We start from the raw sequence: 24,972 nt of genomic DNA on the forward strand, positions 1-24,972 counted from the left end.
ACGCGATCGTCATGCCGATCTTGTTTCAACAAATGAAAATTTTTCACCAAGTGCCAGCATAGGGATCCGTGTGAACACCTCATGTTCGCCCAGTAAGCGTGACATGAACAACACCGTATCGGTCGCCGATGGAGATACCAGGTGCGCGACGGACTTTTCCAAGGCGACATGGTGAAAATGCATGAGCTGAGTTTTTTACGTACTCCGTACGCCAGGTCCCTTTCAGTGGACGATAAAACCCTCAGGCTGAGGTTGTGTGCTAACCATGCCACACTGCACGTCGAGCGAGGGCTTAACTAGGATCCCTGTCAAATGTAGCAAAAGACACATTACTCTCGCAGGCTTCTGGGGCCATCTGAAAAGAGAACGGAATGATCGTGCCCCCTAGCATTGCGTACAGTAGTTCGCACGCCCAAGATCACGCCCGAAATTGCCTGAGGCTGTAGGCTGTCTCAGGCTCAAATCCTGTCTCCCGCCCGAGTTCTCGCTTGTTGTTGTAAGCGAAGCGAACTTTCGTGCTATCGAAGGGTATTGTTACCGTGTACTCCATCCTCCGTGAGGGTTTTTAAACCCCAATGAACAAACAAGGTCTTGCAAAGCTGCGGGCTGAAGGTGCTCAAAATTATTCCATGCTACAGCACCTGCCTGCGTACAGCAGAACATGTGGAACCATAACTCGTGTGGATCCCATAATGAGGCAGCCATCCAGAAGGGGACATACCAGGCATGTTCCGTTTGCACGGCGCAACAGGAGAGGGCATGATAAAGGAATTGGTTTGTCGCAACCGTAGAAAAGTGGCTTGTGGTTATGAAGTTCTGCTACAGCCTACGGCACTGTAGATACTTGTCACCCCCATACGCTCGTATTGCACAGTCCTTATACGGAGTACCTGTAGAGTAATGGTGGTGTGTTTGGAAGGAGGCAAAAGTCGCTAGCGATTTCTCTTGACCAAGGGCTTTGCAGGGGCTCGCTGCTCAGCTGGATTGGATGCATCATGCAATGTACGCAGCATTGTGAGTGCGGTGCTTGCTGTCGTATGCTGATTGGCGGCTAAATTGGGGGGGAGACTATCTTGACAAGCCCTTTCAGCAACCCATCCAAACGATGGCCGGTTGATCTTTGGCGATCAGTTTTGGAAGGTCACAAAATCAGTTGTTGGGGCATGTGAAGGGCTTTCTTGCAAACCACTTTCATTCGGCTGAAGGAAGCATCTGGCCCTACATCGCTACCAGACCTATCCATGCACACCTCGTGTGCTCAGGTACATTAAGTTATTAGTACCTTACGTTCCGCAGTGACGACACATGGCGCCCTCGGACTGATGCGCACAGCGAGCGGGCCGATGCAATGGCGCAACAGACGGGACATTTGTTGGCCCCGAAGACTTCTGATTGCGCTGGTCTCCATTTGGCGTGCGGCCAAGGTCTTTTCGATTCGTTGTTCTAATCAGCTAGCACTGTCAACCATCCCCATCAAGTCCTGGCACGACACCTAACAGGTGTGCCTCTCCACATTGCCTCTAGCCTCCGGTGCACGCGAGGTGGCATGGCTTGGGATTGACATGTCCCCAGACCATCGTTTGTAAGAAGGTTAGAGGGCGAACAAAGTATCACAGATCAGTATTCGTGCGGCAGAAAAGACCTGGCCACAGTTGTACAGAGCCAACTGGAAAGTGAAAGGCGAGGGGTCCAAGGTGTGACGAGAAACTCGTGGGCAGAGTGGAGTGAAGACCCATCCCCATTCATGTCGCGCGAGAGATCTAATGAAGAGAGCACAGTCGAATGCATCCTGGAATGGCTTTGGCCGATTGCCAGCAGAGACTAGAGCTAGAACACTAGCTTGTAAGTTGTTAGTACCGATTAACGCGCAGGACGTCAAGCACCATTCCAAGTTAATGGTCTTTCGGTGTCCTGTGGTGGCAACTCTTCTCGTGTCCAAAGCTGTGGCATGATGATAAGCGCGAGGAACCCGACTCGACACGGCTTTGCTTCGATGAGGCAGAAGCCTGCATGAGGGCGAAAGGAGAAATTGGCAATCGAGGGATCCCCTGTCCTCTGACTGAGCGACCTTCTGGGTGTTGTTTCAAAGAGAGAGTGGTCCCCTCACAGATGACAAGAAATCAATCGATGATCTGGTTCATGTCCTGTAGGCAAGCCGCAGATGGGATGTTCCATGCCGGACCGGCGTTGTTCATTGTAGTCGCAAAATGCCAATCGGAGCAAGTTGCAAGGGGTGGCCAGGGCGTGCTGGGCACCGCAGCCATCCACTGATGATTGTCCAGCAGAAGGCTAAGGAGGAGGCAGGGATATACAAGTTGGAAGTGGATGGCTGTAAGCCACCACGTCCTCGCCGCCCACCATAACGACAAAGTCTGGCGTTGGGAAAACGCCCCTCAACATGCAGCCAAAAAAAGAGGCCCGCTTCTTGCATGGGCTTGTCAAGCGTGCAAGTGCCCGAAGATCCTCTCGGCTGGACCACTGAGAAGGCCTGTTCGCCTGCTCTCTGGAGACCCTTCTAGGGTTGGCCACTCAGGCTTACCAGGCTTTTCCGTCCCCCCTCCGTCACCTTTTCGCTGGGCATGCCGCATGCGCTGCCTTTCCACCTACTGTATTGCCCTCACATGCCCATTAGCATTAGCAGCAGTACCGTACTGCGTACGCATACTCGACAGCCTCTTCATTCCTTACATCGACTCGCCGCAGTCTCTTCTGATATTCGACATTGGCTGGCTTTGTTGCGTTGTCTTTTATTTTTCAGTTTCACGTATTCTTTTCATTCCTCCGACCGCCGAAGCAAAAGCCACACACAATCCACACCCACATCCTACCTCATATGGTTTTCCTCGTCTGACTGATTCATCGACCCATCACGGCTCGAGACCGTCTTACCTTTGAACCGACCGGCTGGCCTTTGTAAACTTTTGCGTATCTGTTGAGCTGTCTGGTGCGACCACGTCGGCTGCCGGAGGCAGAAGTTTCGTGTCCCGATAACACACCTTCTGGGCCGACTGGACCCTACGAGATCCCGTCGCTTTTTGTTGGAGATTAAAGATGTCTGTATAAGGAGCTGTGAACGGAGTGAGCTGTGGACGGAGGGATCATCGACCAGTTGAGCCGTCGATCTTTCAATGTCCCAACCATCACCCAGGACACATCACAGCAGAGTGGCCCTCGAATCATGTCGGACAACGTTGGTATAACATGGGCTCCCAATCTTGAGCAGCCTCGCCACAGCCAGGGGGCTGCTACGGCTACCGGTGGACTCAATGTACATCATAAGTCTGGCAATGATGGGAGACAAGATCAGTGGGGAGACAGGGAAAATCATGATGAAAGAGACTCTGGCACCCAAGGCAACACTCCTATTGCACTTGTGGCACAGGACCCCTTAGAAACAGTCGAAGAAGACCATGGTCATGAGCTGGATGCGCAGGCTCTCCCAGGCCTTGCCGCATCACCAGCTTTTGGCCCGCCGAGACCAGAACGGTCACTACCTTCATCCACTCAAACGTCGTCAAATTCATTGAAGGCTTTGTCTCTGCTGGAAAGTGACCGCGGATTTGGCTCTGGGGTGTCTATGGTGCAGCGTAAGCTCTCAACAAGGTCCTCACAAAGTCAAATTCGCGGGCGCCGACTCTCTCACTCTAAGTCTCTGTCCTCATCACACCCTAGACTATCTGGCATTACTGCGGACCATCCAAAATACCCTGATCAATCTTTTGCGGCGTTGCAAGCGCAATTCAACGGACAAAGACCTCACCCTCCCTTGCGGACAAGAAGCTCTCATCCGGCTCAAAATCTCGTCTACAACGAAATGTCTACCTGGAGACCTTCCAAGGAACGACACCCAGGTGCTCACGGTACAAAGACTGCAGACAATACTCCAATGTCAAGTCCTGGGCTCTTCAATCCTGACGCCAGAGTGCCATCAGCCTCGTCCCTCACCGACCTTTCCCCACACCTTCACCACCTCCAGACACCAAAGGAGACCCATACCGTCGAGATCGAGCACGATACCTTTTCCGGCAACAAATTCATCAACAATTATGAAATTGTCCAGGAACTAGGCCGCGGTGAGCATGGGAAAGTCAAACTTGGTAGAGACATCGAAAAAGGAACTTTGATTGCCATCAAGATTGTGCCCAGATATTCAGCTAAGCGACGCCTCGGTCGACTGGGTGCTCCGGAGGATCGAACCAAACGTGAAGTCGCCATACTGAAAAAGGCAAGACATCCAAACGTGGTCAGCCTGCTGGAAGTTATCGACGACCCCTCTAAGAATAAAGTTTACCTGATCCTTGAGTATGTCGAGAAGGGAGAAATCAAATGGAGAAAACCAGGCGTAAGGGAAGTCCTAGCTGTTAACAACAACCGCTTCTCACAAGAGCGTGTCGGCATTGATGTCCCCATCGAGCCGACTGAGCGAGACTTGTACATTGTTGCCCAGGCAGCTCGGCGACATGAGCAGCAAGAAAGATCCCGATTATCAAACCTGCAGTCTATTCCAAACTGGAGTCTCGAGTATGGAGGAGAAGAAGAGGATGAAGATGAGTTCTCGGATATCTCCCGATCGGCATCGCGCCATTTCTATGCTGGCTCCAGCAATCCCAGTCGTACAAACTCGCACGAGGACTATCATGCCGACTCAGCCCTGGCTGGCAGCATGTATGGTGCCTATGTACCTGAGACTTATCGGCCCCGCAAATTCAGTATTGCTACAAGTGCCATTTCACATATGTCATCAGAAGTCAACTTTGAAGAGATCGACGACGAGCACTCCTTCGTCCCTGCGTTGACGCTGGAAGAGGCGCGTCGGGCCTTTCGAGACACCCTTGCTGGCCTTGAATTTCTACACTTTATCGGCATCATACATAGGGACATCAAGCCAGCCAATTTGCTAGTATCAGCCACCGGCACCGTCAAGATCTCAGACTTTGGTGTCTCCTATCTAGGCCGCCCAACGACCGAAGAAGATCCTGAGAACAGGCTCACCGAGAAAGATGTATCTGCTCTCGACGATGAGAAAGAGCTCGCCCGATCTGTGGGTACACCAGCATTCTGGGCCCCTGAACTGTGCTACGAAGACGCATCGATGTTTGAGGAAAAGAATGGTCCCAGGATCACTGGTGCTCTCGACCTTTGGGCGTTGGGTATTACCTTGTACTGCATGGTCTACGCTCGTCTTCCATTCTATGCCAATGACGAGATGGGCCTGCATGAAGCAGTGTGCAGGGCAGAGGTATTCTGCCCCAAGAGCAGGTTAGTGCCAGTCGACACCTCACGAGACAAACCTACCTCGTACGTACCCTCCTCCATCAACTGCAACAAGCGCTTGGACTACGAGCTCAAATTTGAACCCGTGCCCGATGGGGTCCGCGATCTTATACGCAAACTCCTCGTAAAGGATCCTGCCAAACGCATGACCATGGAGGAAGCGAAGACCCATGAGTGGGTCGTTGAAGGCATGCCCGATCCAAACCAGTGGATTAAAGGTCCAATGGAGATGGCCAAAGAGAGCAAGAAGAAGATTTTGGAAGTCGATGAGAGGGAGATATCTCACGCCGTTGGCAAGAGAAACATCATAGAGCGCGCTCTCAACACAGCCGGAAGGATTGCAGGCAGTCTCCTAGGTCGAAGCAATACTCGCAGACGAGCACCAAGCGCAGCAACATCAGCCAGCCACTCAAGCGAGTCAATCGCGTCGCCCTCCAGCACAAGCACTGTTGGCCGTGGAGACAGGGAAAACAAGATCAAAGACGGACGCCGATCCTCACTCCGAGGTGACGAAGTCCTCGCAGCTTTGAAAACCTCGAGAGACAATGGCGAACATCCTCTGGCACAAAGCCAAACTGCCAGCCCTGATGATTCTCCCAGGGAGACGTATTTTACTTCGTCATTAAAGGGCTTGGATGCGCCATCCACGCTGTCAAGCACCGTGCCGGAACGGGAAGGTCGGCCTCGTGGGCCTGATCGTGCCATCTCAACCATGTCTACCGCTGAATCAGTCAAGACCATCCGAGCTTCACAGATGCAGAGGCTGCTTCTCCCGCATGCAGAGACTGCGCCTGAGCTGGAACGTCCATTTGCTGCTGGGGAAAGATCTTTCAAAGCCATGGTTGACGGACTTTGGGAAGGTACTTCGAAGACTCTTGTTCGGCTCGGCAGTCGAGACCGCCGTTCTCAACATCTCGACCGTTCCCCAGCTCCAAGCCGCCATTCGTCAGATGGCGATGGCCATGCAGGACCCAGTCTCGCCATTAGCACGGCTTCTGCTTCTGGTGCCATTGAACAGCCGGAAGCTTTGAAGACTGTAATGTCACCAGTGGAATACCACACTGCTCCTCCTGCTTCAGCCGCACTAAGTATTTCGCGAACAAACACTAAAATTTCTCCGCCTACTTCCAGTCAAGAAGCCTTTGAACACGCTCAGGAAGTCAACCAGCGAAGACATATTCAAGAGGTGCATTCCCGAGCCGAAGCTGCTACCGCGGCGGCTTCTAGGGCACAGAGTGAGAATGTCGCAGATGAATGCGCTCCATCACCAGATGACATCGCGTTTCTCGAAAGACAGCGTACTCGTGTTGCCAATGAGGCACCACCCATCTCAATCGAGGCCGGGCCATCGGCGAGTACCATTGCTTCGTCTCTTGAAGATTACGGAAATAGCAGTGTCTCGCAAAGCATGTCCAATCCCAGCTTCGGCGTGACTTCTAACGCTTCCTCTCCTCCTGGAGAAGGCTACTACCATGGAGAGTCTGCGAGCAATCATCAAACTACTCCTGCTACGGGAAAGGATCTTGAGCCGGACTTCATGCGCACTGCAGACACTATCATCAAACACGGTCGTCCTCAGCAGACCGCCACGGCTCCATCCCTGGAAGATTGGGCCACCCAGTCATATCAAAATAACGATGGTGACTACGACGACTCAGACGATGATGGTATGGTGATGATGAAAGGTTCGATCGTGCCTAAGAAGTCCACCTGAGGCTAGGGGGTGAATGCATCTTTGTTTGCCACCTGCATTCCATTTTAACGACCGCCACTTATCCAAGTACGGCTCCACGAACCTTTTACGCTCTTCTATTCTACCTTTCACCTTTTTTTCTCTCGATACCCGGATTATAGACAGTATGGCGTCGGATTTCCTACCTTACCTTTCTTTTGTTTATGCTGGGATGGTCATCATTCATCACAGATATTGCTGTGAAGGCAACATTGCACAGCATTATTGCCGAAGGAATTAACAAGACATGAAAAGTAACGGGAGGACATTTACTGATTCATGAAGAAAAAAATTACTTGTACACCAGGGGAAACGTCTCCTCGCTAGCCAAAACCCAGAGGTAACAGCACGAAAAGACAGCAGAGTTTACGATGGGCGGCTATCAATTGTCGCTCGCGCTTTATGCCTTTGCTCACCAGGGGGTGGCAGGAAGGTGATTGGCGTTTCTCATTCGATTCGGTTCGAAAATGTACATTTAGTGGATGAGGTGACGAGCTTTCTGGAGAGCTATTTGGGAGTGCCAATAGTGATGACGGAGGACATGATCCTATCCATCAGTACACGTTAGGACAATGAGAACAAATACTTACGCGGGAATCCCCAACTGTTCTAATTTTCGTTAATACTGCCATATTCGTACATTGATCATGTAAGATCAAGATTTTTGCATACGGTGGATCAATCCCTCAATGCTGCTTTCGAGAAACTGTGCTCGTTGGTCCTCTGAATTTCTTAGGATTAAGCATGTCTTAAAAGGGATGGCCACAGCACGTGACTGTGCCATCCGGGTCGAGTGATCTCCAACCGTTCAAAATTATTCTCAGCGGCTGAGCTTCACCTATAGCCTGCAGGTACAAATAAGAAGCGTTGCTATCTCTCCTCGAGCATAATTCAGTTAATCGCCCTGCAAAGCTATACAGTCTCTACAGTCCCCGAAACACACAATTTGTCTTCCGAACTGAGATCAACACCAAGGGTTATGGCCTGATTTGGCTCAACACTCAACATTCTACTCAGTTAGGTCCGTGGTCAATCTCAGTTCCTGCCTTTGCTGAACTTCCGACCGAGCCCAGCCCACGCTACTTTCCCACTAAGAGTCGTCCTTTAATCGAATCGTCAGGATGCAGAAGATCCTCCGGATAAACCTACAGGCTCGAAATCAAGCCCTGAAGGCCGAGCGCAGGAAGAACCTCAAGGACCTCAAGTCGGCGTGGCGTGAGCACGATCGGAGACAAATCGAGATTGAAAGAGTGAAGCGAAAGTATGTCAAAGAAGAGCGTAAGAACCGTAGGGAGGACTGGCTCGCTGGGCCTCTAGCACCGAAACGCAATGTTGCCGAGAAAGCAGCGACATACGGCGCTGCGAGCTTACTGCTGCATGACGGCCCTACCTTCCCCGAACGAGCTTTGAAAGGTCCCAAGAACGAGGAGGAGGAACTCGAAGGTTTCGGCAACGAAGGAAATATTGTGGTTGGAGATCGCGTATGCGTTGTTAGTGGCCATCAAGGCATCCTAGGCCGGATCGGCCAGGTGATTGAAGTGCATCGGGAAAGGAAAGAAATCACCATTGAAGGGGTAAATATGGTACGTATTGCCTACACATTCCGACAACGCACGAGACTATAAAATAGCGAATAGTGGACTAAGTGTGACCACAGGCCGATTTGGAAACACCCCTTGGCACGAAACAGAGCGAGACGAGACCTGTCATGTCTGCACCTCTCCCGGTCCCTATCGACACGGTACGCCTCGTGCACAAACTTGTCGACGAGGCGACAGGCCACAGTCGTGACGTTATTGTAAAACACATTCGCTATGGAGCACCATATCTCCAACGACTACCATACAGCCAACTTCCTCGGCACACTAGGTACATTGCAGGCGAGGATATTGAAATTCCATGGCCGGAAGATGATGCGCCGGCCTATCAGGCCTATGAAGGCGACACCCTGCGGCTTGACGTCGAGGCCCAGACATTCCAACCATCCCTGTATACTGCACCTCTTCGACCAGGCATTATGGACGAGCTCAGAACTGATAAGTATTCGCCCAATAGAAAGTGGCATGAGGACGACTATGTTCGGATGAAAATACTAGAAGATGCCAGATCGAGATGGTACACCGAGAGAAGAATCACAACGCCAAAGGACGAACTCGCCCAGGAGAAGAAGCGCTTGGCAGCTGAGAGAGCCGCGCAGATCAAAGAGCATGGAGTGAGTAATCAGACGTTGAGCCTCATCGGTGAAATCTTGAGACAGAAAGAAGGAAAGAGCGCATCGAGAAGATGATCCCAAATCGTCGGAGTGAACTACCGGTCCTGCTATCGTGCATGTTAGCGGGCTAGGAGTGTGTGCACTCGTTGGGTCTCGCAAGCGCCCGTCGGATTGAAAGAAACATCCAGCTTCCTGGGTTCTTGTCAACTCTCGGTCCGGGCCAGACTTGACGATGGTTATGCACCAACGTGACCTCGAAAGGCACAATGGCTATCAACACTGAGCGGCTTGTACAAAGGCAGACCAGATCATGTGAGCAAGCTGATGTTGCCCTATGGTACGCTTGAGTCTCAGGTTGGAGCTCCACTGTCTGCTCAAATAGGATTTCCTCAGTGGAATCGCGGCCAGGTCAGCAACAGCAGGCTCTACGATATATTCGGAGAAAAATTAGGCAGGGTAAGCCTGCAACAGGGGGATAAGGCCTTGATGGCATATGTATACATACCAGTACAATAGAGCTCTGTGATTACTATGTAGGTAACTCCCATGATCAAAGTACCTATTGGACACGTGTAACAACTCGGGTTTGAATGGTCTTGGACATACCGCTGGGCATGTTGGGCAGCATTTTGCGCGCCCTTTGGAAAACTATCTCGTGTACTCTGTATTCTTCTGCTATGTAACTAATGAACCGATGTACTCGACTTTGGTATTTTGTGACTTTGCCAAGTCTGGCCACTGGACTATAAAGCGATGGACCAAGGGTTTCAGCAGTCGTCCGCTCAGACTCAATGTCTTGACTCTAGCAAAGCTTTCAATAAAAATTGTTCGCATCTGGCCGCATTGTGCAAAGGGGTCCGATCGCAAGCCCGTTCCACCCCCAGGAGCGGCTCCTCCTGATTTACCTTGACGAGGACCGGAACGTCCAAAGAACAACAGAATTATCGACGCGAGCACGACAATGACCCCCGTGCCTGGCCCGTTGGTCATGATCAGATCGGGATACCCACGTTGCTTCGTAGAGGTTTGCAGATCCCGGTGTGTGCCGTTTAGAACGTCGATGCAGTCCAGCAGACATTTGAGACTTGTCCAAGGTGTCGTGAGAATGCTTTGATGGACCCGTCTTGCTCGGTGGACGGTGACGACGTCGTAATTTGTCAATGTCTCCTCAGGGACGGCTATTCCAGGAGTATTCGAGAGATCGGCCAGGAGTGATTTTTCGAATTCGTGGGCTTTCAAGGAGGAGAAGGCGTCGCCTGAGGACACAACGTACGTGCGGTATGTGAAGTCGAGTTGGAGGCAGTGCGCTTGGGAGAGGATATTGAGCATCTCGGCAGTGTGGCCGCCTGAGCCGAGGACGATGAGGATGTGTGTTGGATTCGAGGCGGAAGGCTGTGGTCGTGAAGACGGAGCAGGGCGGGACAGGATGCTAACCAGGCGGAAGAATATGATGTTCCCAAGAATCAGGGCCGTCGCGAACAGAACGATCAGGATCTGGACCATGGTTGGGAGAGAGGTTATTGCTGTGAGTGGGTTGTCTGGCCAGGATGGAGATCCAGCATTAGACACTTCATCCGTTTGAGCTGGTCGGGAGCCCATTTTGAATTCTCCCTTGTCTCTGTTGTACTGCTGAGGATACTGCTTGGGATACTTTTGATTGTCTGTTACGTTGCGTCAGGGATATCCCAAGATGAAGCCTATGGTGGTACCCTGGTTTGGCACTGGCGGTTTGTGCTCCAAGGGAATATTTATTCGATCTTCTCAACGTTGATTCCAGGTCTCGGAAGAGAATAGTATCCTTTTCCAGCTCGCGTCCCCGTCGTGTCTCTCGTCCTTGTCAACGTTTGATATTTCCGGGTAACGCATGCTGCATACCTACGAAGGTAGGGAATACGTATCCAGCGGCTGTGTTAATGGATGTGCGTCGCGAATACTATCTATTCTTCTGGTCTCGGAGATACTGGTGCTTGACCCGAGATCCACGCTAGACCAATCAAGGAAATCAGTTGTCATTTCTCGAACGCCAGTACAAAAATGACCAGAAACAAAGGAAAGTTGATCGCCTCTGAAACACACGGTGACTGATACCTAGTAGCTGTCGCTGGAGGCAAGTCAACTTGACACGATCGATCATGCTGCATCATGCCAGTATCACTACGCCAGCGCCTAGATTGCCACTACTGTGGTAGGAGATCGAAACTGAGCAAGAAGGATGGCCGCAAGTTCCAATGCGAACACTGTCTTGCTGTGAACTTCTTTGACGAGGTATGTTGAAGACCCCCTCTGCTGATGTTTTTGCTGACGAGCATCAAGAATGGCGAGATTGCAGACGTCCCTGTAGAAGAATTAGAGCCGGCGCAGCGATTCGCGCAACCCGTCCGTGTCGATCCTCTCAATGATGGGCCCTCGTCGGCTGATTTAATATTCTGCTCGACGTGTTTGAAGAACCAGCAATTCTACACCTATCATCTCGCTCAATTCCTCCCTGACCCCGACCATCCGGACTACGAGAAACTGGAGGCAGAATTGCCTGCGTACAAGAAAGGACTCGAGGAACGATACCCCCAATGTTGTCCACGCTGCGAGCCGAAAGTCCGGGCCAAGCTGCATCAAGCAACTTATCATGCAAGAAGTGATCATCTCAGGCGTGTGTTGGAAAAGTCACGACAACGAAGGATTGGGAGCCGGCTTGGATGGAGGAGTCTTTTGGTTAGCGCAGCCGGCGTCGGATACTTTCTCAGCTTCGTTGTGCAATTGGGATGGCATCTCTACGGGTCCCAGATTGTCGGAAAGTCCTCTGAGCAGGTCCTCAGCCCGCGGGAATGTTACCAACTTCGCGTCTACTCCTCACAGTGCCTGGATGCGCTGGAACCGTTCGTTGGACTGTCGCTAGCAGTCAGCCTGCTGTGCATTTGGTGGAACCCGAAATGGCAACACAAGCTATCCAATCACGACGGAAGTCTGTCTGGCCTGTATGAGTACTATCTCATTCAAATGGCTCTTTTAGGCTTACGCTTCATTGCGTGGATCGTCATGTTCCATGTGCCTCTGGACATTAGATTTTCAGCTATTTTACATGCTTGTTTTGCCGTCGGGATTGCAATCATCGCCGGATGGTCCTTCCTTGGCATTGTGAAGACTAAGAGTCTTCCACCAGTCAATTGGCAAGATGATCCCGCTCCGTTACTGTCTCAGAATCAATTTGTGCCTCCGGAACTGCCTGAAGAGGCTATACAGGCTGGTCAAAGCCAACCTTTCAACCTTGAAAATCTTTCCCCGGCGCAGAATTCGACGTATCAAGCATGGAGGCCGCCCACTCCTCCTGAAGATGCTGGAGATTCGATGGACTGGTCTCCGACCCAGCAGATTTTTCGACCCGAATTGAAGAATATTCGATACCAGCCGACCAGCCCAAGTCCCTTTTACGGCAAGTTGCCAGCTCTTGACGCACGAGGGTTGCGCCCAACCGTGGGCCAAAAGGAACCAGAGACCAGAGAGGCCATTGGGATACCACCGGGTTTCTTCGATCGGCCTGCAAGATCAGCGATACCCAGGCGTCAACAAGGCTCGCCTGGTGAGACTATGGCTCCACCAAAGTTCTTTCCGAAGGAAGCAGATACAGGACTGGAAAATATATTTGGATCGGTCTTTTCTCTCAAAGACCAATCAATAGACTCGCCAACGAAATCAAGTCAGGGACCTTCGACAGCTGTCACTCGGACTGATTCTACGCCTGGCTTCACAGCTCCGACTCAGCGAGCGTCCCTCTGTGCGATATTCAGCAGTCTGTCATTCTTTGCGATTTTGATGTCGGTGGCGGTGTGGATGTTCGAGGCAGCCATTGTCACAGAATCCTCGAGGTTCGGTTATTACGTCGTTCTCTCGAGTACTTTTGTACCGATCGGTCATCTATCACTCCATCTAGCCGAGCACGGAGTACAGGGTCAATTCTTGAGGCTACTCGCCTATGCACTCGAAGCAAGCTTCCTGATTGGGGTTTCTATGCTTCGTGAGCCCTTCGGCCAACTTCTTCGGGACCTTTGGACGAAATTGGCGATTGCCTCTGTTGCTTTGTTGTTGCCCCAGGAGTTCTTGCAAATGAACAATTCAACCAACGACAACGAATCGACGTTGTCGTACCGAGCCCCGTCGCACCTCACACAAGGTGCTCCACGCTCCACCAACCAACAGGACGCATTCCCACGAAGGCCTTTGCTTGATCGAAAAGATTCAACCGAGTCAATAGAGAGCAAGGCGTCCGTTGCAACAAGCTCTACAATGCCAGAATGGACTCCTCCGAGGTCCAGCAGACAACGGTTTGACGTTCCCGGACTGGGGGGAAGCACACCGCGACCTAATAAAAGTCAACCCAGGCATTCAGGGACGGCACAGTCGGAGAGGAGTAACCTCGGTATCGACGGGTTATCACTGACCGACCGTCCTCCAGTGACGGGGAGAGGAGGCTCTTCGAGGGGCTGGGACTTTCGATCCACGGGATCAAGTATTGCAGGTCCCCGGACGGGAAGAGGGTATTGACGAAATGTAGCTGACGAATTTCCTCGATTCTACCTGAAACACCTCTTTTTGTATCTCTATATTCTGTGGAGCATTGAGCGGTCTTGTATCGATTTTGGCATAGCGAGGAACGATTGGTTAAAAAGGTATGCATATGACTGCCTGGATTGAGTCCATGAAAGCACTTCTATTCGTATCATGGGAGATTAGGTGGCCCTCGAGACACGCTCATCAGTCTCGATACCCGAGTAGTATAACACAGCCAATCCAACGAACCAAGTCGTCAAAGTTCATAGTCATTGGGTTACTTTTGGCATGAATCCGATCTCATGTCAACTTTTGCTTGATGAAGAATGATCTCAAATGCGACAGCTGCCATGCACATGTAACACCGAGAACGCCAAGCTGAATCAAGGTCCATCGGACGATTTTGGAATTCGTAGCTTCACTTTGATCACGGAATTCCGCTTCTCGTTCCTGGGATTGTGTTAGCGTTGTACTCTCTGTTTCCGATCAAAGAAGTCAGAGCTACTCTGCCCTGCTCCAAAGATGACCACCCCCCGGTGTCCACCCACGTACCCTTTGGAAAACCTGCTCCCTCCGGATATCCGTAAGTCTGCCATTGAGCTCCTTGACTCTGTGGACGATACTGTCGATCTTTGACTTGTCCTCGGATTCGATCTTTGACGTGGCGCCGATAGCCATGTCGAGTGTCAACTTGACGCCCCCGATCGTCGAGCCCGCCGAGCCCGAGAACCAACCGCCCACGCTGATGGCCGCCGGGCCGGACGGGGTGAAGCACAACCTGTGCAAGCCCGGGTCGGCCGCGGTGAATGTGAACTTTGAGAACGCGTCTGAAGAGGTGGTCGTCTGCGTCACGACGCGGTGGTCATTGTCAAAGACCTCGTCGACCGTCACCTGGATGGCAAGGTCGGATGTAGTTCGGAAGGTTGAGGTGGCCGGCGAGTAGGCTTCAGCTTTGTATGTGCCTGCGGCGGTGGAATCGCGCGTCAGTAAGTCAAGTTGCAGCTCGGGTGGAAGTCTCGGTGTGCGAGAGAGAGAGAGACTGAAAGGGGTGTGTACAACATACCGACAACCAGCGTGTCCTTGGGTAAATCTTCGTAGAAGCATTTTGGCGACGTGCCGTCAATGTACAGGTACAGCGCTTGTGAAGGAGCGAGAAGGCTGAAGGCCGCCAACACGGTCGCAAGAGGGAAATGCATGGCTGGCTGGCTGGCTGGCTGTCCTGCGGGATATGAGTATTTGCAGGATGTCGTTGTCGATGAGCACGGGTTACTGAAAGACACACATGTTTAGGTTTACACGTATTTAAAATGTTGGTCGTTTTTGGCCGCCAATTCAGGGGTGTCGAATTGGAGCCGCCGAATGCAAAATGCGGAGTGAGAGAAACATCTCGCCGCTTTTTTGCTGCCGTGAATTCTTGTCTTCCTGTAGTTATTTGCTTCTCTGCGCCCGTTGACTCCACGGTTGGTCGCCTGCACGGTTCTTTTCCATCCCCAACGCGTTAGGAAACAATGGGTTTACTGATGTAAAAGGAGGGCCAATGGGCGATTCGACTTCAGCGTGAACTTGTCGTATCTCATCACCGCACCTGCTTCGACCTTGCGCCGCCGCTCGACGTCAAAATGGCTTCTTCGTCCGACATCCGCGACATCATGAACTTGGGCCAGGCAGGCCCTCGTCAGCCTGCGCCCAAGAGGAAGAAACTGGCAGATACGCAGCCTCGTATGACGGGATTCAAGCGAGAAGTCCAAGCACTCATGGGCGACTCCGTCCCTCCGATAGCCATCGTCGAACAACGTTCGTACAAATCAAGACCGTCGATTTCGCAGAAACTGTTCAAGCCGAGACATTGGGAGGAAAGACCGTTCCAGCATGGGGCGAGAACTGATGGACTTGTGCTGAGACACTGGAAACGGTCTATCCCAGGGTCACAGACGCGCCCACCAGTTGTTACCAACGGCGAGGGGTCTGGTGATGTAGAAATGACGGATGACGCAAAGAGTACTGCTGCGCCCGAGCTTCGGTATGAAGATGAGTATCCTTCGCATAAGTGGAATGTCAAAGTCCAGATTCCGACATACACGGACGAACAGTACGAGAATCTGTTGAAGGCGGATGACTGGTCTAGAGAAGAGACGGACTATTTGATGGAGCTCTGTCGTGAATACGATCTGCGATGGGTGGTCATTGCAGACAGGTACGACGCGAAAGATATCGTTAAACCTAGTACGTCTCAAGAGAATGGCGAAGCGGCAGGCCGCGAGGTTGCCGCCAGACTTCCGGAGCGGACCATGGAAGCACTCAAACAACGTTATTACACCATTGCCGCCAAGATCCTCGAGACTCAGATACCCATCAGCAGCATGGCTCAAGCGGAATTCCAGCTGTGGGAGAAGATGCGCAGCTTCGACGCCAAGACAGAGACCATGCGCAAGGCAATGGCGGAGAAACTGTTTGAACGCACCAAAGACGAAGCCGATGAGGAGAGAACCTTGTTGGAAGAGCTATACCGTATCACCAAGAATGAGGAAGACTTTATCAAGATGAGGGCAGACTTGTACGCCCGGCTGGAGCCTGTCGCCCCCATTCGTCGCACCGAAAGAGGCGAGGAGCAGTCGACTGCCATGTACCAGACTTCGGCTGGCTTGTCCATGCTCTTGCAAAACATGCTCGCAAAGGAGAAGAGGCTTAAGCCGCCTCGTCCTATGCCTGAAGGAGCACATAGTGGGCACTCCGCTGCAACGCCGACTGATGCGCGGAAGGCGAGTCAACAACCCTCGTACAGCCGACGCGACACCATGGACACTCAGGCGGACGAAACGGGTTCACAGAAGAAAGGTTCTGTGTCACAACCAACTGTGCGGGTATTGACACCGCAAGAAGAGGCACGTTTTGGAGTTGCTCATCCTCAAGAGCGACTCACGAGTGGGGTCCAGTTCCGGCATGAGAAGATTAACCGTCTTACCATGGCAAAGAGTCAGACACAGACGACCAAGATTCAGGCTGCATTGACGGAGTTGGGTATCCCACCACGCCTGCTCATGCCGACTGAGAGAGTCTGTCGGGAATTTGAGCGGCTGGTGAAGGAGATCAATGTTCTTCTCGATGCCAGGAAGGTCAACGAGAAGATTGCGACCGAGATCAAAATCTTGGAAGAGCAGAGACGCATCAGGCTCGGTCTGCCTAAGGAAGGAGGACCGCCTGGTCAAACGGACGGAAGTGTAATGGAGGTGGACTCGTCGCAGATTGTGGATAGTAAACTCGAAACGGTACAGGATAGTTCAATGATGGCTGCAGACGAAGGTAAGGACGCCGGGGGTCAGGCCGATTCCACTGCCGAGCGTGACCACAATCAAGAGAAGAAAGACGGCGCTGAAGGCGACGAAAGCACCATGGCTGTGGATAAACCGGACGAGGACGCCGACGCTGATGAGGATGATGAAGAGGCAGCCGCCGAGGCCTCGCAGCTCAAGCATGAAGAGGACGAAGAGCAGGATGAGAACGGTGACGACGAAGATCAGGATGAAGATGCCGATAACTCTGCTGCTGAGCAAGACCAAGACGGTGAAGACGAAGATGCAGAAGAAGAAGAGGAAGACGAGGATGACGACGGACCTCAACTTGGAGTTGATGACGACGAAGACGAGGAAGATGGAGCAGAAATTGCCGCGACTCCAGATATCGACAGTGATGCGGACGAAGATGGAGAAAACGAAGAGCAAGATGAGGATGAGGACGATGAAGAGGATGGAGAAGGAGATGAAGAACAAGAAGAAGCTGAGGCCGAAGCTGCCGAAGAGGAGTCAGAAGGCGACGCTGGGCAGGACGATGGAGAGGACGGCGAGGATGCAGATGCCGATGGCGATAGTAACCCTGCGAAGGACGACCCAGACGAGGCTGTCGCATCGGTCTCTGCCGCAGCCACACGTGCGCACAAGAGGTCTGCCAGTGTCATTTCCGAGGTCAGTCGTGCTGGTAGTAATCGGAGCGGTATGGGTAGGAAGAAAAGAAGGTAGATAGATTGGGGCCAGAGGAGTGTGTCAACTGCTATGTACCTCGTTCTTTTGGTCCTTGGGTACTTGTCCTCTATTCGAATACACATACCACCTGCAAAGCTACACACACACACCTATACCGGAGTGCGTATGTGATGGTCCGTCTGGGTCTATTCTGTTCCGACATGCTGTCATTTGCACGCTCCCTGGGCCGAGTCAGCTAGCCTGGGATGCCTTCCTTACCGTGGCTGGCGTTCGGCCGCTCTGCAATGGGAGGATGTTCAGTTCAAGCGGAGCAACATTGTCGTTCACCACCTCGCCATGCATGCCTCTATACCTTTGAAGTGAGATAACACATGTAAACATATATTGTCCCGGCGTTTTCTAAGCCCCGACACTTCTTCGATGGTCGTACTGGTTGGTACATGAACGTCCTGCCTTTATCATAGACTAGTAGGTCTGGCACCCAACGACGATAGTCGTAGGTGTGTGTGGTACTTCCGTACTCCGAACGATTATTATCCCCGGCATCGGCAACGACCAACAACAAGGAGGAGTACTCGGTTATTCGCGGCTGGATAACGTCGGACATCGAAACGTTCGCGACTACGCTTCTCTCAAATACGTGAATCCCGCCTACTTGTGCAGGATCGTGTCGCTGATCTCCCTCCGAGTCCTCCCTACACACCGTAGATTCGGCAGAGGCCTTCTACGGCGAGGATGAAGTACGTCCCTTCACCGCAGGCGCTTCGGCTCCTGTCAGGCCTCGCGCGGGGCCATACACCCGCAACCGCCCCGTTCTTCTTCAGACCTGCCACCGCTGCGGCGTCCTTTCTCCGTACAGGCCGGCAGCACTTCCACGCGACGACGCGGCTCGAGAAAACAGAAACACACATCTTGTCGGATATCGGCGAGGGAGTCAAAGAAGTGCAGATCATACAGTGGTTCGTGGAAGAAGGGGCACCCATTGAAGAATGGAGTCCGTTGTGTGAGGTTCAGAGCGACAAGGCCTCGGTCGAGATTACTTCGAAATATACGGGCGTCATCAAGAAGTTACACTTTGCCCAAGACGCCGTGGTCCAAGTCGGAGACCCTCTTTTGGACATAGAGGTCGAAGGCAGTGACGACGCTGGTGGTGATCAAAATCTAGCACAGGCAGGAACGGCGGACGCCGATGAGACTACAGACCACGAGCAGACCGCAGAGGGCGGTGGCCAGGTAGTAGAGGGATCGCAGGAGGAAACAAAGGGTGAAGCATCATCCGGCCAGATCGTTGCACAGCCCAAGACGCCTGGAAAGCACTCTTCGCTTGCGACACCGTCCGTGAGAGGGCTTTTGAAGGAACACGGCTTAGCAATAGAAGAAATCACGGGCACGGGCAAGGACGGCAGAGTACTCAAGGAAGATGTATACAAGCATCTGGAGACGTCTTCGAAATCATCTCCTGCATCGGTATCGACCTCGACACCGCCGAAGCCAAGCATCGACGGCACACAGACGGAGACACCGCAGAGACTCACACCGGTCCAGTCCGCCATGTTCAAAAGCATGACCGGCTCTCTTTCGATACCCCATTTCTTGTATTCTGACACCATCGACATCTCGAATCTGGCAGCCATGCGGACTCGACTGAATTCAACCAGGAGGCCAGATACGCCGAAACTGACGTATATGCCTTTCATCATTAAGGCAGTCTCGCTCGCGCTGAGCCAGTACCCCTTGCTCAACGCCCGGCTGGACCTCAATAGCGAAGGTACAGGAAAGCCGCAGCTCATCATGAGGAATGTGCATAATATCGGGGTAGCGATGGATACACCAAGTGGCCTGATTGTTCCCGTTGTCAAGAATGTTCAAGCTCGATCAATTGCAGACATAGCACACGAGGTCCAGCGTCTCGCAGCACTTGGCCAGGCGAGCAAACTGAGCCAGACTGACCTCACCGGTGGGACCATCACCGTCAGTAACATAGGCAATATTGGTGGCGAGACAGTAGCCCCGGTGATCGTCGAGGGGCAGTTAGCGATTATGGGTATCGGTAAGATCAAGAAGATACCTGTTTTTGCAGAGGACGGTGTCACTATCCGTCCTGCGCAAGTCGTCAGTATGAGTTGGAGTGCTGATCACAGAGTTGTCGACGGGGCTACCATGGCCCGAATGGCCACCGTTGTCCAGAGGTACCTCGAGGAGCCAGGGAGTATGATTGTTGACTTGAGCTAGAGAGGAGACACCTAAGGTACCCCTGCTTGAGGTTTTAAGGGAGATGGGAGAAACTCTTTGCACCTACCTGATTCTCGATCCCCCGGTTGCCTGAGTTTTTAAGCAGCGCTGTGGACCGTATCAGTGCCATAAGCTTGAGGCAGTTGAACACTCCTGTCGACTACCGTTTTCGTAGGGGCCTTACGGCTTCCGTTTTGAAACAGATAGACCTGGTGATAGTAGATCTCAAGCCTATTATAGGATCGAAGGTCTAAATTGCACCACCAGGACAAGTTAAGCGCGCCTAAACGTCCTAGTAATCCGCTCGCTCATTTAGATCAAGCAGTAGAACTTCGAACGGAGGAAGGTGTCCATTCACCGACTTAAGCCTTTTACAATGCCTGATCAGGAGAGCAATAAGCCGATACTGTACGTGATCAGAAGGAGGTCAACAGCCAGGCAGGGGCTAGATCTGTGTCCAAGCGGCATGTCGACCACCAGGTGGACATTCAACTGTGCCCGATTGGGTCCGCGGAAAACGAGTAATTTGGAAGCCATTCTGAGGTGACGCGTCACGGATATGGTTGATATCGAGAGAATTGAAGAACTCAGGTATCTTCATGCGGGTCAGTAGGGCCTGCGTCCTGGACTACAAGGTCTAGAACCAAGAGGGCTGAGGATGACGGCTGCTGGGGCTGTCACAGTAGTCCTTTTCATGAGGAGTCTTCAGGAACTGGTTTGACCTCTCATGCCCAGTTTAGGCCCTACTTGGTCGTCCCGAAAGGTGGAAGCGATTCTGACCTAGCCGGTTGACGCTGTGCAATTGTCACTTGCGAATGGACAGCCAAAGCTCCAGCAATTTGACGTGAAGAGGGCAACCATACTGCTGTGGTCAATGAGAAACAATGTGCAGGCCTTGGTCTAAGCCGTGAAACTAGCCTGCACCAAACCGATGCAAGAAGCCACGAAACTGGCCTGGAGAGCCACTGTTCGTCGTCGGCAGATATGTCCCTTTCAGTGAGCAAATTTATCGTCCCGCAAGATGTTGACCCTCTCAATAGACCGTGTTCGCCGCAAATGACGGCTGCAGATTCGACGTTTCAACAGTCCGACAACCCCGGAAACGGTGCGAAGAGTACCAATGGTACCAGGGAACCTTACTCTAGAATCCAAGTATTGTAGTAGCTCGACCAGTGGCAGCATTGTTCCACCACAATCTCCGGGATCACATCGAGATCGTGACAATCATGCGTAAGGATGGTGCGGTGGCCGCTCGTTCTTTGCTCAGGGAGTATACATTGTGATAAGCTGTAGGAACGAGGATGGCTTCTACTGGCCGTTGCTGATATTGGCCATCTCCGAAATCTACCAGATTGATCCGGTTGATTGGCAATGAGTTTGCACCCTGAGAACCCGCAGCATCCTTGTCTTCGTGCAACTCCTTTACGTACTTCTACCCACCGCCGGCGGGCGCCGAATAGTGGCTCGTGCTTGAACATTGCGAAAGAAGACTTGATATACAAGGTCATTGGTGGACAGTCATAAGATTGTCAAAGCCATGTCAGAGTGTTGGAGTGAGAAGGTCGAGAAGGTTCACAGGTAGATGTCTGCGTTGAAGCCATACGCCGGCTCTGTTGACGAATAGTGAACTCACCCCAGGTCTTCTCCAAAAAGTCTTAACCGGTGCATTATCACGTAGACATTGAGTTTTGCCACACCCAATAATTACTGCAGGTAGGATAACGTGGCAGGAAGTAGTGCAAAAAGCCGATGTCCTCTGAAAATCGAGAATTGATAGCCGAGCGAGGTTGAAGTTGTGTCCTTATTCGGTCTATAGCGGGCTGGAGGTTCTGTCAGGAGACGTCTAGTGAGCCGGGGACACGTAACCACCTCTATCTTTGATGGATACCAGCGCCATCTTCTTCCGTAGAGCCCTGTTCCATTTGATTTCGCATAATTACCCCAAAGAAGAGTCTCGTACTGAAAATATTAAGAGCCATTTTAAGCGAGGCTCAGCTCAGTGGGGGTGTGGTTATGATCAGCCCGCAGGAGATCGGAAGCAGTAATTGGAAGCCCTGTGACGGTTCGAGCTGGGCTGGTGGAGAGAGCCTACAGCAAGGTATTGCATTCGGTGCCCGCACAATGACCGATCGTGTGGCTTAAGAGCGTGATTTGCTTCATGGGTTGTTCGGTGTTTTGACGTCCTCGCCACGAAAGATTGGCATTCGATGTTGCAAAAGGGGAAGAGCAAATTGAACTTCTGCTGTTGATCTGGCAAAGCTGGAGAGATCTTTCACGCCAGAGAGAAATGAGCAAGATTACTATGGGAGTTGCTCTGGCCCGGCCAGTGCGAGGAAGGTGGAGTTGAGTAGCATGATCGGCGGGAGGGTCACTGAGCGTGTTGATCGTGCTGAGCAGGGTTAGCACGACCAATTGATGTGGTGGAAGAGACAAGTACCGATGTACCACCGTCGTACACCATACCTATCCAGAGAAGCGAGTGATGTGCGTTTGTGATCGTCTCGCTCCCAGCATGTTGGGAATGCAGGTCATCACCGCAAGTGGGCTTAATATGTAGTTACATGTAACCAGTCAGAGGTCGCAACGAAGGTTCCGGCGTAGACCTCCCATCCCGCGTCGTGGCCCTTGCATGATTCTCATTCTGGATGAATCGAAGTAATGGCCTGGGATCATCGTATGTAAAGTCGATGACATCCCAACTCTTGCTACTACTCCTCTTCAATACAACAGTTGGTTCGCATTCGCGATTAGCTGAGCAAACGGACAGCCCGTCGGCGCAGTCATGCAGCTGGGGTCATCAGAAGCCAGGGAAGGCGGATGCAAACTCTATCGACAAGGGTGCCTGGGAGGCTGGGCCGGGAGGGCGGCCCTCGAAGGTTGGTAACAGAATGGAGACTCGCTTCGGGTTCGGTAGCGCATACTGAATACAGAGCATCCCGCTGGAGGGAGGGATGGTTGAGGTTGCTGGTGGATGGTGTGAATAGCCGAGCAAACAATGCTGACTTCCACAAAACAGGTAGAATGAAAACCTCGATGTTGGTGCCATCGAATCTGAAGACAAGTGAACGACGAAAGCCAAAATCGCCTAGAGCAAGCGCCAAAGAAAGCAACGGGGCAACCGGAGTATGTCAGGCGGTCGGATCCGCCGGTGTCAGTGTAGAGACGTTACGCAGTAGGGTAGTAGGTACAGGTAGTATGGAATCAGAGCGATTGGAGGAAGCAAGCCGGGGAAGGTACGAAGGGCAACCTGGGTTTTAATTGTAGGAACTCCGCGGGGCCTGATGTAGGGCTGGGAGCATGTACATCTAGGTGCCCTAGGTACTTGTAGGCATAGGGTTCTGGAGTACATCGGGGACTGGGTATCCCTGCTGTTAACGGTAAAAGTACCTCTCGAGCCGGTACCGCGTAATGCGAATACGGCGGCCTCTGTTGCGCAATCAACTCTGCTGCTGTGCTGATCCATACCTACCCAGTCATTTTTTCCCGGAAGATTTCTCCTGGTCACGAAGCCTCCCAAGTACCGCGCTGTACTGTACCTTCGTCCCGCCTGGAACTGCCCCTGCTGGAGGTAGCACATTATTATTGGTTTTTCTTTTTTTCCATTCTTTTTTTGGCCGTTGGTCACTAAGTTAGTCAATTTTCAGCTCAGGACCCAGCGTACTTTCTAGCTGCCCACGGGCTTCACAGGCTCGCAGGCCCAGCGGCTCTACTAAGCCCCTTAGGCGCATTAGGCTGCATTTCCTTTCCACCATTGGGACCCTCCACCTCCTCCCGTCCTTGCGGAATTCTATATTCGCTTTCTGGGCCGATTGCTTTTTCCGGGCCCTGTCACAGCAGCCTGCGATCTCAATGTCTTCACGCCTCCGATTTCCCTCTACAGCTACGGCTCTGCCATTCCTCCTTCTGCCAGTGATCCGGCCGAGCGCCGGGCTTGAAGCCTGTCACCATCCTCCAAACAGCCCCATCCACTCTTGAGCGACTGGACTAGTTGACAGCCCCGGCCTATTCCTGCCCTAGCACACCTCGTAGTACGATCGCCAGCTCTGCAAGGGGTCCAGCCCGACGGCTTGATTCCAGCTAAGCTGCATCAGACCCTGCCTGCCTGAAAAAAAAAATCGAGATTTGTGGCCTCAGCCATGGCACAATTGAAACACCATAGTGAATTGTGTTTCAGGTGAGCCCTCGACGTCAACTCGACGCGAAGAGCTGAACAACATAATAGTTGGTCAGGCTAGAGCAGCCTGATTCTTGCCAATCACGGCCCCGTGGTATTGGATGTCCTGACTGATCTCTATCGACTTCGCTCCAGTCAGGAGTCAGGACAACTTGATGCGGCCCTCGCACTGTGCCCGTGTCTTGGACTCCGCGGCACGTCTTCATCATCGTTAGCTCCGTAACACTCGAGCTGAAAGCATTCAGCCCGGTGGCAGCCGTTTCCACTGCCCATTGACGTCGCAAGGGCCCGAACAAGTGGTCCTGGACGGGGGACCCGCCCGAGGAAGCCTTCGACGTCGGCATTATTGGTTTGACACACGAAGAACACAGAGCACAACAAACCCCCTCAGCAAAGGTAATTTGACTTTGGTGGCTCAACGGTGCAGAGCAAAGCTGTAGACCCTCGACACACCGTGGCTGTGGTTTCGCTTTACCCCATAAGACTTTCAACCCGGCGACTGGCGTCGATGAATTCAGCATTGGTGTACTAGGTCCCCTGTCAACTATGCCGTTCCCGGAGCCCCTGCAATGGCTAAATCTCAAGATCCTCTAGCTCCGAAGTCTCCATCCGCGATGTAGACTCGACTTGCCATCGCGACTCGCCGACACCAACAAATCCACTCTGGGCTCAACCTGCCAGTCTTTGCTCATTGAAGCCTTGTCGCACCCTAGCAAACGGCAATCCCGGGCTGCGGATTGCGGCGATCTACATCTGACACTTTTTTGTTCGCCAACGTACATCGGCTGTGGCCTCACTAGCCTGAGAATTCGTCGCGAGACGATATCCC

The 24,972-nt window shown here is 52.4% G+C and overlaps 7 protein-coding genes across 7 annotated transcripts; 5 read left to right on the forward strand and 2 right to left on the reverse strand.

Moving 5' to 3' along the window:
* Positions 1 to 3,178: 3,178 nt before the first annotated feature.
* On the forward strand, positions 3,179 to 6,988 carry PV08_02874 (uncharacterized protein; the record flags this gene model as incomplete). Its single annotated transcript, XM_016377232.1, has 1 exon — positions 3,179 to 6,988. The coding sequence occupies one exon, from the start codon at positions 3,179 to 3,181 to the stop codon at positions 6,986 to 6,988; it is 3,810 nt and encodes a 1,269-aa protein (XP_016238802.1).
* A 1,139-nt stretch (positions 6,989 to 8,127) lies between these two features.
* Positions 8,128 to 9,293, forward strand: PV08_02875 (uncharacterized protein; the record flags this gene model as incomplete). Its single annotated transcript, XM_016377233.1, has 2 exons — positions 8,128 to 8,589; positions 8,664 to 9,293. The coding sequence occupies 2 exons, from the start codon at positions 8,128 to 8,130 to the stop codon at positions 9,291 to 9,293; spliced, it is 1,092 nt and encodes a 363-aa protein (XP_016238803.1).
* A 600-nt stretch (positions 9,294 to 9,893) lies between these two features.
* Positions 9,894 to 10,721, reverse strand: PV08_02876 (uncharacterized protein; the record flags this gene model as incomplete). Its single annotated transcript, XM_016377234.1, has 1 exon — positions 9,894 to 10,721. The coding sequence occupies one exon, from the start codon at positions 10,719 to 10,721 to the stop codon at positions 9,894 to 9,896; it is 828 nt and encodes a 275-aa protein (XP_016238804.1).
* Positions 10,722 to 11,360: 639 nt separating this feature from the next.
* PV08_02877 (uncharacterized protein) lies at positions 11,361 to 13,754 on the forward strand (the record flags this gene model as incomplete). Its single annotated transcript, XM_016377235.1, has 2 exons — positions 11,361 to 11,483; positions 11,532 to 13,754. 2 exons carry the CDS (start codon positions 11,361 to 11,363, stop codon positions 13,752 to 13,754), a joined length of 2,346 nt encoding a protein of 781 aa, XP_016238805.1.
* A 306-nt stretch (positions 13,755 to 14,060) lies between these two features.
* On the reverse strand, positions 14,061 to 14,956 carry PV08_02878 (uncharacterized protein; the record flags this gene model as incomplete). Its single annotated transcript, XM_016377236.1, has 3 exons — positions 14,061 to 14,210; positions 14,313 to 14,722; positions 14,824 to 14,956. 3 exons carry the CDS (start codon positions 14,954 to 14,956, stop codon positions 14,061 to 14,063), a joined length of 693 nt encoding a protein of 230 aa, XP_016238806.1.
* A 423-nt stretch (positions 14,957 to 15,379) lies between these two features.
* PV08_02879 (uncharacterized protein) lies at positions 15,380 to 17,773 on the forward strand (the record flags this gene model as incomplete). Its single annotated transcript, XM_016377237.1, has 1 exon — positions 15,380 to 17,773. One exon carries the CDS (start codon positions 15,380 to 15,382, stop codon positions 17,771 to 17,773), a length of 2,394 nt encoding a protein of 797 aa, XP_016238807.1.
* A 699-nt stretch (positions 17,774 to 18,472) lies between these two features.
* Positions 18,473 to 19,969, forward strand: PV08_02880 (uncharacterized protein; the record flags this gene model as incomplete). Its single annotated transcript, XM_016377238.1, has 1 exon — positions 18,473 to 19,969. One exon carries the CDS (start codon positions 18,473 to 18,475, stop codon positions 19,967 to 19,969), a length of 1,497 nt encoding a protein of 498 aa, XP_016238808.1.
* Between the last annotated feature and the right edge of the window lie 5,003 nt (positions 19,970 to 24,972).

The sequence above is a fragment of the Exophiala spinifera genome, assembly GCF_000836115.1.
Source record: "Exophiala spinifera strain CBS 89968 unplaced genomic scaffold supercont1.2, whole genome shotgun sequence".
NCBI lineage: Eukaryota > Fungi > Ascomycota > Eurotiomycetes > Chaetothyriales > Herpotrichiellaceae > Exophiala > Exophiala spinifera.